The 12355-nt window shown below is 34.8% G+C and overlaps 2 protein-coding genes across 2 annotated transcripts; one reads left to right on the top strand and one right to left on the bottom strand.

The window, feature by feature from the left end:
- The first annotated feature begins 522 nt into the window (after positions 1–522).
- On the top strand, positions 523–4279 carry CYCA1;1 (Cyclin A1;1). The gene is made up of 11 exons (XM_086659133.1): positions 523–636; positions 679–1036; positions 1793–2171; positions 2315–2451; positions 2680–2772; positions 2866–2999; positions 3083–3235; positions 3327–3360; positions 3445–3594; positions 3681–3815; positions 3915–4279. The coding sequence occupies exons 2-11, from the start codon at positions 869–871 to the stop codon at positions 3984–3986; spliced, it is 1455 nt and encodes a 484-aa protein (XP_086515259.1). The 5' UTR covers positions 523–636; positions 679–868; the 3' UTR covers positions 3987–4279.
- Positions 4280–5185: 906 nt separating this feature from the next.
- BAM3 (Leucine-rich receptor-like protein kinase family protein) lies at positions 5186–10387 on the bottom strand. The gene is made up of 2 exons (XM_086659132.1): positions 7425–10387; positions 5186–5672 (listed from the first exon to the last, which is right to left on the bottom strand). Exons 1-2 carry the CDS (start codon positions 10087–10089, stop codon positions 5302–5304), a joined length of 3036 nt encoding a protein of 1011 aa, XP_086515258.1. The 5' UTR covers positions 10090–10387; the 3' UTR covers positions 5186–5301.
- Positions 10388–12355: the final 1968 nt, after the last annotated feature.

The raw sequence follows: 12355 nt of genomic DNA, 5'->3' as shown, positions 1-12355 counted from the left end.
AATGGTCGCAGAGTCCGAGTTTGAGTAACATTTTAACTTGGTCAAACTAAATTGACATAGTCAACATCAATGCGAGTATGTGATGGTAGAAATGGTAAGTGTATATAAAGTTTCCTACAAAAATTTCATTACTTCTAGTTTCATTTTGTGGGCCTACAGTAGGCCCAAGTGGCCAAGGTCAACTCATATTAATGTAACGGTACAAACTGCAGAACATTTGTCTTGTAGATCACAAACCTTTTTATAAACATTAGTATTTTATAACTCACTCACTTCTCACTGGTAGAGTAGAAGAAGTCTCTATCATCGGAGCGCAGGAAAATAACGTTTTGAATTCAAAATTCAAATGTCACACATCAGGAAAAATAATAAACAATTGTCGGTTTATGGTAACGCTCCTCCCTATAACGATCACAAACTCAAATCGAACGGTCAGGATCATTTTATATCATTCTCAATTCAAATTCACCACTTTCCCCCCTTACAAACTTGTCATAAAAGGGGGGAGGGCAAAATATTGACAAACTTCTCTCACGTAACCCTCTCTCTCTCTACTTTCTCTCTCTTTTAGTATCTCTCTAACCATAGGAATTCAAAAAACCCTTGAAATTTATGAATCACTCATCATTCAAGAAAGTTTCCAAATCTTGTTTCTTGAAGGCTATCTCAAAGAACAAGTCTATTTCTTTCATTGATTTCTAGGGTTTTAATCGGTTTCTTCTTCTTTGTGCTCTTTACTTTTCGTCTTTTCTTGATCTTCCCTTCCCGTCTGTTGTCTTCCTCCCCTCATTATCATAATCTGAAACAAGATTAGGGTTTGATTCTTTTTCTTTTCTTCTTCTTCTTGTTTTTGAAGTCTAAGTAGAAAATGTCGACCCAAAATCGTCGTTCATCTGTTTCTTCAACCAAGAGATCGGCTTTAATGACCGAGAATCCAGTCAGTAAGGCTCCGCCTGTTCCTGTTCGGCAAGAGAAGAAAAGGGTGGCTCTTGGTAACCTAACAAACCAGAGAAATTCTAACCCTACCCGGAATCAGGTTCATTTTGGACTACATTTTCGTGAATCTTTTCTCTCTGTTCATACCATGAATGAGTTATTTTTTCTTGATGATTAAATCTCGTAAATTTCTGAATTGTTTGGAATGAATTAGGATATTTTTAACTTTAAATGGAATCTTATTCTCTTTTTATTGTTGAAATTTCAATCTTGATTCAAATTTAAGATTTTCATTCCCTGTTTTTCTTTTTACTGATTTGGTGTATTAAGATTTAGGGTTTTAGCCATCCATGCTGTTAAATATGTTCTTGGTTGGTAATTTATAAGAAACAGATAACTTGATGATACATTTTTTTTCATAAACTATTTATAAGAACCAGAAATTAATTGAATATGTAATTTATTGACAAAGATAGTGATTAACAAGAAAAGATTAAGCAACTCTCTTGTTTCCTGTATCATACTTGGCATTTGAAGCGCCTACTCAAACTACCCAAATTGATTATACCCACAATATGACTGAACATAGGTTTGATTTTTCATGTTTTGTTTCGAAAAAAAATGCAAGAACAAAGAATTGTCTAGGTTTCAAACTTTATTCTTATAATGGGATAGGGTAATGTTGAAGAGAATGAGAACTCATTTGTTGTTGACTTGTATTTATGAAGGAGAGTAAGGGAAGTTTAACAATAAGGAAGATAGCTACTACTGTATTAGTCTTGCAGCCATTATAGTTCTTGATTAGTTGATTAAGAACATACCTATAATATGTTGACTCTGCTTTTTATTGTTGAAGGTACCACCTGTAGTTACCATTCCAAAGATAAAGAAGGAACCTTCTACTTATGTTAGAAGTACAAGCCTGCCTCGAACTTCTATTTCAGCTTCCTCATCTTTGAAATCAAATGTTGCTGGTGGTACTAAGAGCACTATTCTTGCAACAAATGATAGACCAACTCCCGCCATCGTGTCTGTTCTTATCCCTTGTAGAATGAATGTTTCTCCTAGCCGGTCAGATGGAGGTTCGATTTCTATGGATGAATCAATGTCAACTTGTGATTCGTTGAAGAGTCCAGATATTGAATATGTAGATAATGGGGCTATAGTTGTTGATTCCATTGGAAGAAACACAAGCAACAATATTTACATCTCGGAACACATTGATGCAGCACCAGGTACTCTTTTAACTTGTACCGATTGAACTCCTGTCAATCTCTAATATTCAATGTTAAACTTTTGTCTTTCGTTTAGAACAGACTAGTCAAAAGCCTTTTCGGGTTGTTGCATTCCTTACGTTATTCTCTCTATAATTATGCAGGAAATATCTGCAAGAGAGATTTACTTGTAATGATGGAAACAAATGATGATATTGTTGATGTCGATGATAACCAGAAAGACCCGCAATTTTGTGCAACATTTGCTTGCGATATTTACAAAAACTTGAGGGCATCTGAGGTACTACTTCTTTTTTGTCTATAATTTCGGGCCTCTTTGCTTCATATTTGCTAACTTCTAAATTCGCAAGTCCTTAGTCATTGGCACATGGTGTTTTGGCTTAAGGACTATTTCATTTACTGTCGAAGTGCTACTGAGAAATTATCTTGTGGAAGCATTTCGGCATGTTTTGGATGGAGTTGTATCTTTCTTTTACTGAACATTTAGTAACTTGGGAAAATATGGCAGAACAAGAAAAGACCTTCCACAGATTTCATGGAAGCAGTTCAGAAGGATATCAATGCTAGTATGCGTTCTATCTTGGTCGACTGGCTTGTGGAGGTACCCACACTTACCTCTGGAACAACTAATTTTGTTTTTAAAACCCTTTCTATTTCTTACTGATTGCATAAAATTGCTGGTTTTCTTTTATAGGTTTCTGAAGAGTACAGGCTTGTACCTGATACATTATACTTGACCATTAACTACATAGATCGATATCTTTCTGGCAATGTGATGAACAGGCAACGCTTACAGTTACTTGGTGTTGCTTGCATGATGATAGCTTCGTAAGATCTTAATTTCAATTTCTCTTTTCTGTTTATTCGTGCAAACTTCCATTTTCCAGGTTCTAATATTTGAATTTTCCCAGCAAGTATGAAGAGATATGTGCACCCCAAGTCGAAGAGTTTTGCTATATAACTGATAACACCTACTTCAAGGAAGAGGTCTTGCAAATGGAATCTAATGTTTTGAACTACTTGAAATTCGAAATGACAGCCTCGACACCCAAATGTTTTCTTAGGTAACAAAAATCTATTAGATTAATAATGTTTTCTTACTAGCGCCTTGGAGTTTATAGATATTGACATTTGAATTCTGTGAACATTTTGAAGGCGATTCGTCCAAGCTGCCCAACGAAGCAATGAGGTAGAATTTCGCTTGTCTATTTTTAAAGCTCGTACATTTCTGTTTCTTAGAATCTAAACTAATGGTGTCTTATCTGATAAACAGGTTCCATCTTTGCAGTTCGAATGCCTTGCCAACTATATTACAGAGCTCTCACTCCTTGAATACGGAATGCTTTGTTACTTGCCGTCTTTAATAGCGGCTTCTGCAATTTTCTTGGCCAGATTTATAATGCTACCCATGAAAAAACCTTGGGTAAAATCTCTTCAACTTTTCTTCGACATATTTATACTTGGGTTGGTATTGCAAATACTAATCCTTTTCGAATGTTTTTGTTACAGAATGCTACTTTACGACATTATACTCTGTATAAGCCTTCAGAACTTTGCGAGTGTGTGAAAACTTTACATAATCTTTTCTGTAACAGCCATAAAAGCAGTTTACCTGCTGTCCGTGAGAAGTATAGTCAACACAAGGTATAGCTTCGACTAGATCATTCTATTTATTTATTTAGTTGCAAATAATACGATGACATTGATAATAATCTGAGCAATGGTTATTTGTTGTTTCATCAGTACAAGTTCGTGGCAAAGAAGTATTGCCCTCCTTCAATACCTTCAAAGTTTTTCGACGACTTAAGCAGCTAGGTCATTGAGGAGATCAAATCCAATTTTTCGTTGGAGATCAGGAGAAAAGAGTTAGATGGTGTCGCTGATAGTTGTCTGTCCAAAACCTTTGTTTGCTCAAACAAGTGATGATCCTCATGATGGTAATCTTAAGAGGTCCTATGGTGATGTATTGTGATTTCCCATGTACAGAATCTCTTCTTCGATCAATCTAGTTTTCTGTATGATCTAGCCTTTATCTTGTACCTCTGTTGCTTAGTACACCCTTGAATGGTTTTTGTATGTTGCCAAGTTCAAGCAAAACTTCACTAGTATACTGACCTCGATTATCTTAGGTTATCTTCCTTAACATAGGTCAGAACTTCTTGAATGGTTTTAGACCACTAATAATATGAGCTCCAAAATAGATTCAAATTCGTCTTCTGTAACAAATGAATCTTTTAATCCATGAAGGAGGTGGATTGTGAATTAGACAGCAATTTTTCATGCTGATCTGGACTTTGAAGCAGCGTAAGTAAATGTCCAAACCTTGTAGCCTTTATCACAATCTGCAGAAGACACAACTTTTCCGAGGTCGAAGAGTTGCATATTATTTGTTCAAAATGATACAATTTGTGATCTTATTTGGTATGTCCAAACCTTCTCGTTTCATACTGGAGGTTCTCGAGGTCGAGCTTTAATCCCCCTTACTATAAACAGGCTTAGAGAGTGTGAATATCATTACTAGAAACAGGCTTAGAGAGGCTTCTAAATTATTTCGCGATACTAGAAACAGGCTTAGAGAGTGTGAATATCATTACTACTTACCTTGTAGATGTAGGATATCAACCATGCGAGAGTCAAACTTCCAGATTGTTGAAATCATGTTATTGTGAAAGTACAAAACAAAAAGTACTTCAACCACACAAGCAAGTTATTAGCTAGAAAAGAAAGATATTGAAAGGAGCTACCCATCCACCAATCATTAGATCGATCTACACCATGGATTCCTAGTTCGAGCTTCAGTCCCACTATATGCGCGCCTAATAGGGTGAGGCAAAACTCCGGTGGGAAATGCTGCCATATTTTGTTTTGTTATGATGTTATCTTAGACTTCTGTTGATGCTGAAATAGATTACTATGTTTGATCAAATTTGACCATCTACTTAGCACCTTCATTTTTGTCGAAACAACTCGAATATTGTAATCACCCATTACTACTGTCACCATAAACTCAAACGGCTCAAAACACACTGGAATTAGAATAATTAACGCTGAAGAATATACATATAAACTGATAAATCAATAAAAACAAGTACTTAGTAGTCGTCGATAAGACAAGGAAGAAGAAAACTGGCTATACAGAAGAAGGCGGCAGTGGTTGTGATGGTGGTGGTGGTAGTTCTTTGGCCTGAGAAAGCATCTGAACAACTTCTCTCATGGTGGGTCTCTCAAAACTATGTTCCTGAACACATAACATTGCTACAAAGAAAACTTGCATTGCTTCATTCACAGGGACATTCTTCATCATCATCAATCTTTCATCTATTATCTTGGAAACTGCTTCTTTGTTCCAACCAGTTATCATCTTTGTCCATTGGACAATGTCCAACAACCCTTCTTCCCCAAAATCACCAACTGGTCTCCTTCCTGTTATCAACTCTAACAACACTACTCCGAAGCTATATACATCGCTCTTTTCGTCTACTTTCAGTGTGTAGGCGTACTCTGCATTACAAATTTTAAAATTGCCATTAGTGAGGGTATGGGTGGAATTTTAGCCCGTCAATATTACTCGACTGCTCTATGAGATTAGATTTTTTTCATTTTGAGTTCATAAAGTCTCTAAACTAAAACAAACTTTTTGGTGAACAAATGAGTTGGAAATTCGAGAAAGACGTGAATAAGTGAGGACTGACTATCATCTTCCTAGCCCTACTACCCAAATGTACGTAAAGAAGAAAAATGCTAGGGAAAAACCAGACAGACTTTAAGCAGAAATCTTATGTCGATTGTCGTGATTTGTGCTATCGATGATTCTGATTTACTAAAAAGTAATTTACGACAAACTACTTAAGATTTCTGCCCCGAGTTCTCTTGTACTCTAGCATTATTCAAGAAAAATGAGTTTAGACTACAGGCTTTGTACTATATATCAATGTTAGGGTACTCATTGGGAACACAAGGCAAGTACAAAAATGAGGGGCAAATGAGTCATGTGTGGGTGAAAGCTAAGGGTGCCATGCCTAACCCACTTACTCTTCACTTTACATAGAAAAGGAAACCAAATTCATCTCCCTAGAAAAGTAAATGTGAAGAAAAAAAAAAGACTCACTTCATGAACTGTAAAAATGAAATTCCCTTTACTTTTTCCTTTTCAAGTCTGTTAACATTTTCCTCTTTATTGGTTTTGATGAAAATCAAAGATTTGATCACCAATCCAGGCATGAAGAACCCAATCTTGATTGGCAGATCTTTGTTCTTTTGGGGTTTTGGTTTCTTTCTTCCATTCAAGTTTATTATTTTTAGGAGATGTTTTTTTAATTTCATGGGTTCATACAAGCAAAATAAGGACCAAATAATTTTGACCTTATTTCCTTTTTTGCAAAAAGATATCAAGGTAGATTCTTGTTTAAATTTTCAAAAAAAAAAAAAAAAGAATTCTTGTTTAAAAAAATATTTAAAAATTTTCATCTAATCAAATTCACTTATAACTTAGAGTCATTAGATTTTAGAAATAATAAAGAAAAAGAAACTAGAAAAGTACAATTCTGTTATAAGAAATTTAATAACTTGGAAAATAAGGCTGATTACAAGTCAAGAACTGATGTGTTCAGCTCACATTGGTCAGAACCATCTCTTTAATATGCACAACCAATCTGTTCGACCACATCAGCTGGCGCGTGAGGTCGACTCAGGCCAAGTATAGGTTTGTTCTTCAACACATAATGTACCTCTTTTAGTTTTTATTTTCATGGTAGAGACTAGAGAGAAAGGGAAGAGATAGAGAGAGAGAGAGAAAAATGGGAGAAGAAAAGCAAAAGTAGGTTTCTTTTTAGCCTTTTAATGGGTGGTCTTGCATCCCACATGACTCCTCCACTTACTATTCTCAATGGACCAGTAAACGGAATATACTTTCCAATACCAACTCTCTATTCTAATAAGAATTTAGAATAATTAATATGATTATACTCAACCTAATCATAACAGTGTTGGTATTTTTGGGAACACTAAAGATCTCTAATCTAATCTAACTATTAAATTTTGGGTACTTCTTTTTTAGTTTACCTTCCTATTAAAGCATTGCTCTTTCTTTACCTATTATTACACCTTGCTTACACTGATAATAGGCTCATGGAAATGGCTCATAGGCACAGGGGACTATTTTAATTTGGAACTTTGGCTGGTGATGGTTTCTTGGCTATATAAAGTAAACAAAAAATTTTCAACTTGAGGCAAGAAAAAAGAAAATTTACGTACCTGGAGCAATATAACCGTATGAACCGGCAATAGCAGACATACATTCGGATGTCCCAGTGTCTTGTAAGAACTTAGCGAGCCCGAAATCAGCTACATGGGCTTCAAAATCCGAGTCCAGCAAGATGTTGTTAGATTTTACGTCTCGATGAAGTATGAGAGGAGAACAATCATGGTGTAAGTAACAAAGACCCTTGGCAGCTTCCATTGCAATCTTAAGTCTAATATCCCAACTCAAATACCCTCCTCTCTTACCATGAAGAACTTCACCTAAACTTCCATTAGGCATATACTCATAAACAAGCAAATTTGTATCCTTGTTTGAACAAAATGCAAGTAAACGAACAATATTTCGATGTCGAATTCTACCCAAAGTTTGTACTTCAGCCGAGAATCCATTATCGTCATGAGAAGATCCTTTAGTTATTCCTAGTAGTCTTTTCACTGCAACTTGTTCTCCGTTTGGCATTGTTCCTCTATAAACTATACCAGCTCCACCTCTACCGATAATGTTATTTTCGTGTAAGCATTCTAAGATATCATCATTCCCGAATTCTAGCTTTTGAAATGCTGTAAGTTTCCATGTCTTTGAGCTTTTTCCTCTCAATGATCTAACCTTTTTAATTGCCAAACCCACAAATATAATCGAACAAGCTAATAGGCCAAACGCGAAAACTAGCTTAAATTTGCTAAAGATTTTATACTTGGAGTTAGGACTACTAAGTTGATCAACATGAGACCCTAACGATATGTTCGACGAAGAGTTACATTGGTTTATGACCAAGTATTTAGAACCACAGAGCTTAGGATTACCCACAAAGGAAGTTGAGGTAAAGTATGCAAATTGTCCATTTTCAGGTACCGATCCAGACAAGTCATTGTGAGAGAAATCAGCCGATGTTAGGCTCTTAATGGAACCAATCTCCTTTGGGATACTTTGGTTCAAGTGGTTCCAAGACATATTGAGATAGTTTAGTATATGAATTTGAGCAATTTGAGTAGGAATTGGGCCTGAAATTTGGTTTTGGCTCAAATCTAAGTAAGTTAGTGAAAGACAATAGCCCATCTCAATTGGGATCTCACCAGACAAATTGTTATTACTCATATCTAACTTCAATAGATGTTTCAAGTTACCTAACTCAGATGGAATCTTACCCGTGAATTGGTTCCCAGCGAGAAGAAGAGTTTGCAAGCTCGAAAAGTTTCCAATGGAGTGAGGTAAAGGCCCGTTAAGGCGGTTGTTGGATAAGTTCAATTGACCTAGTTTTGTAGGTAACAAGAGCTTCTCGGGTTCTTCCGATAAACTTCCACTAAGATAATTACTTTGAAGTTCAATAAGTAATAACTCCGGTAAGTTAAGAAAGCCATTCGGTATCGATCCATTTAAGTAATTCTGGCCCAATCTAACTTTATTAAGTGAAAAACATTCACCGAGATCGTTTGGCAAAGGACCAAACAAGAAATTGTGAAGCAAAATCAAGTTCTTGAGTTTCCTACCATAACAAAGTGAGCTTGGAATCAAACCAGTGAGCTTATTAGTTGACAAATCAAGATCCATTAATCTCCCATTTAATCCAAGTCTTGGAGGTATAATTCCAGTGAAATTATTCTGCCATAACTTCAAAACTTCTAAATTGGGTAGTTCTGCAATGAAATGTGGGATTTCACCATGAAACTTGTTGATGAACAAACTTAGTAAATTGAGTTCTTTAAGTTGAGATAACTCATTTGGGATCTCTCCAGTCAATCTATTATTTGAAAGATCGAGCGATTTTAAGCTACTCAAGTTACCAAATTGTGACGGAATCGAACCAGTAAGTTGATTTGTCATTAAAAATAAAGTATCTAACTTGTTTAAGTTACCCAACTCTGATGGAATTGAACCTTCTAATGAACAGTTTGCCATATCAAGATGAACTAGATTCACAAGCTTACCGAAACTCGGAGGAATCCCACCTTCAAATTCGTTGTAGTAACCCAAGTAAAGATATCGAAGTTCGGATAGATTGCCTAGCTCAGTTGGTATGACACCATTAAGATCATTTCCTGCTAGAGAAAAAAAGTTGAGATTCTTCATAACTCCATAGCTTGAAGGGATATTCCCACTAAAGTAATTCCCACCAAGATCTAAGTGTTTTAGTTTAGGAAGCTCTGTTAAACCAAAAGGAAGAAACCCGAAAAAATTGTTGTTATAAGCATCTAATAATTCTAACTCTTTAATCTGATTGAACTCCCAATTAAGGCTTCCATTAAACTGATTATTTGATATATTTAAGTATCTAAGTCTTTTCAAAAGATGAATTTGTGATGGAAATAAACCAGAGAAACTATTATCAGAGAGAGAAAGATTAACTAAGCTTGAAAGTTGAGTGATTAATGGAGAAATGAAACCAGAGATGTTTGAATTTGATATGTCAAGAGAAACTATTACCGAAGATGATTCATCACATTTAATACCAGTCCATGAAGAACAGAGAAATGGGTAGTTTGATTCATTCCAAGAGTTTAGAGAAGGTGGGAAGATTTGGAAAGATTGTTTTAGTGAGATTAAGATATTTGATTGTTCTTTGAGATATGAAGTTTGGGAAATAGTAGCAGAGGAAGTGAATGAGAAGAAGAAGAAGATGAAGATGAAGACAATCATGAGTTGTTCAATAGAAGCAGCCATTGAAGGCTTTTTGCTATAATCAATGGTGGATGCTACTGAACCAAGTTTCCTATTATTATGATTTTAATAGAGAGAGAGAGAGAGAGAGAGAGAGAGAGAGAGAGAGAGAGAGAGAGAGAGAGAGAGAGATTTGGGTGGTGGTTCCATTGATCAATGACTTTAAACTAATGAGATCTTCTTTGTATTACTTTTGATTATTATTTTTTAGTATTCTCTTTTAGAGAAAAAGCAGAGGCATTTGTTTTATAAAGTTAGAATGACAGAAGACCAGACCGTTTTTCTATCAAAAAAGAATGTGGTTACAAATCCAACTTCACTTTCTCTTATTCTTACGCCTCTTTTACACCATGGATGACTTTATTTTCCTTTTCTATTTTTCTTGGTGGAAGGTGATATTTTGAGCACATAGAATGCCACCATTTAAGATGAATGAAACTTTTGCTCGTTTACATGTTCTATTTGACGCACCGTAAATTATAATGTGTTATGAAAATATGCTGGATTTATAGAGAGAAAGAAAACCCTTCAAAGGAATATGATTGTTTTCCGAAACATATTATGAACAGTTATATTTTGTTGTAATGTTGTGTTTGCTCGTAACGTACTGTTTCTGGTCATAACGTTTTTGCCCCTTGGACATAATGTATTATGATATTTCTTAATACATCACGAGTGCTCATAAAAAGAAGGTTTGGAATAAGATAGTTCATAACACATTGACATGCATTTTGATTCACATGATTTCACAAGCAAAGGGGTATTTTAGTCAGGAGAGAATTTGATTTGGACATTGGGTTTATGGTTTTTCTACCATAATAATTTGCTTAAAACTAAGATTAGTACAATAAAATTTGTAGTAATAACTTACTTTTTGCGGAGGCAGGACTAGTTTGGTTTCCTCCGGTTAACTATAGTTAAATCATATGGGAATTCACATGATTTCACAAATACTTAGTATGATAATTAGACTGTGTTATGAAACACAAGGGATTTATAGAGAGAAAGAAAACGCTTCAAAGGAATATGATTGTCTTTCATAACATATTATAAACAACTATATTGTACTAACTAAGATTAGTGCATAATACAAACACCTGCATTATGGGAATTCAGATGATTTCACAAGCGGAGGAGTATTTTGATCAGGGGAAAATTGGATTTGGACCTCGGGTTAATTATGGTTCTTTTATCCTAAGGATTTGTGATGTAGAGGAATTTTCAATTTGCTTAAAACTAAGATTAGTACAATTAAATTTGGACTAACAACTTACTTTTCGCGGAGTCAGGACTAATTGGGTTTCCTCGGATTAAAATTATAGTTAGAATCATATTCACAAGTAGTACAAAGAGTTCTCATCAAAAAAAAAGAGTAGTACAAAGAGTAAGTTAGAAACATATTTTTCTAATACAGTCGTTTTACTATTTTATCATTTCATTGTCAGCAAGTTATTGGTTAGAGTAATTACCAAGTTGATTTCCACATACTCAAACACGAATATATATATATATACGAACATGAGGTGTTAAAGAAAACTAGGAAATGGTTGTTGGCTTTAGTTAAAGAAACATGCTCTATAGTTTCAAGCTAGCATTTCATATACAAATATGTGGAAATTTTTCAATCTCAGCAAACAATTTGCGCAAATTTTACTCGACATGTTCGTATTTGTGCAAATTTACTCTATCCGGCCTAAAAACCTAATGAAAAGTAATAGAATGGATACATATATAAAATAGAGAAAAATATTTACTCAACCCCAAAATCTACCAAGATACTTCATTCAAATAAAGGTAGATTTCCTCGGGATGAAATATAAAAACAATCTAATTTAATTCGCAAGGTTGACACTAATATATATATATGTATAGGCCATATATATATATTTATATATATATATATAGCTTCCTTAAAAATAATCGGCCACTTTATATTATGCCTTACCCAAGAATGAAGAGATAAGGAGTTGAATGCTCATCTTTTTTTGTTATTTACAATAAAAGATAAAGTAGTATGTCCTGAGGAGCCTCCCACTTTGGTATAGACTAGAAAAAGAAAAGAGAAAAGAGAAAAGCAAGCATTAAAGCAAATTCGGATCCATCAATACACAAACTTTACTATTCTTCTTTCTTAATTAGTTTCACTAAACATATATTTGCATGGACATAACAGAGAAGAATGTATCTCTTTCTCCTTCTCCCTTAGTCCCTTTGGTTTGATTGTCATTAGGTTCTTGGGTTTGATCAATGGACTCTTGACTTCTTGGTT

The sequence above is a fragment of the Eschscholzia californica genome, unplaced genomic scaffold, assembly GCF_041429995.1.
Source record: "Eschscholzia californica isolate CP2 unplaced genomic scaffold, dmEscCali1.0.p SCAF_2, whole genome shotgun sequence".
Taxonomy (NCBI): domain Eukaryota; kingdom Viridiplantae; phylum Streptophyta; class Magnoliopsida; order Ranunculales; family Papaveraceae; genus Eschscholzia; species Eschscholzia californica.
This window is presented reverse-complemented; position numbering and strand designations above follow the sequence as displayed.

Excerpts from the sequence above, each read along its gene's own strand:
- BAM3 (XM_086659132.1), bottom strand. The coding sequence starts at position 10,089 with ATGGCTGCTTCTATTGAACAACTCATGATTGTCTTCATCTTCATCTTC. Across the intron at positions 5,673-7,424 it reads ATACGGTTATATTGCTCCAG|AGTACGCCTACACACTGAAA; the intron begins GTACGTAAATTT and ends TTTGTAATGCAG.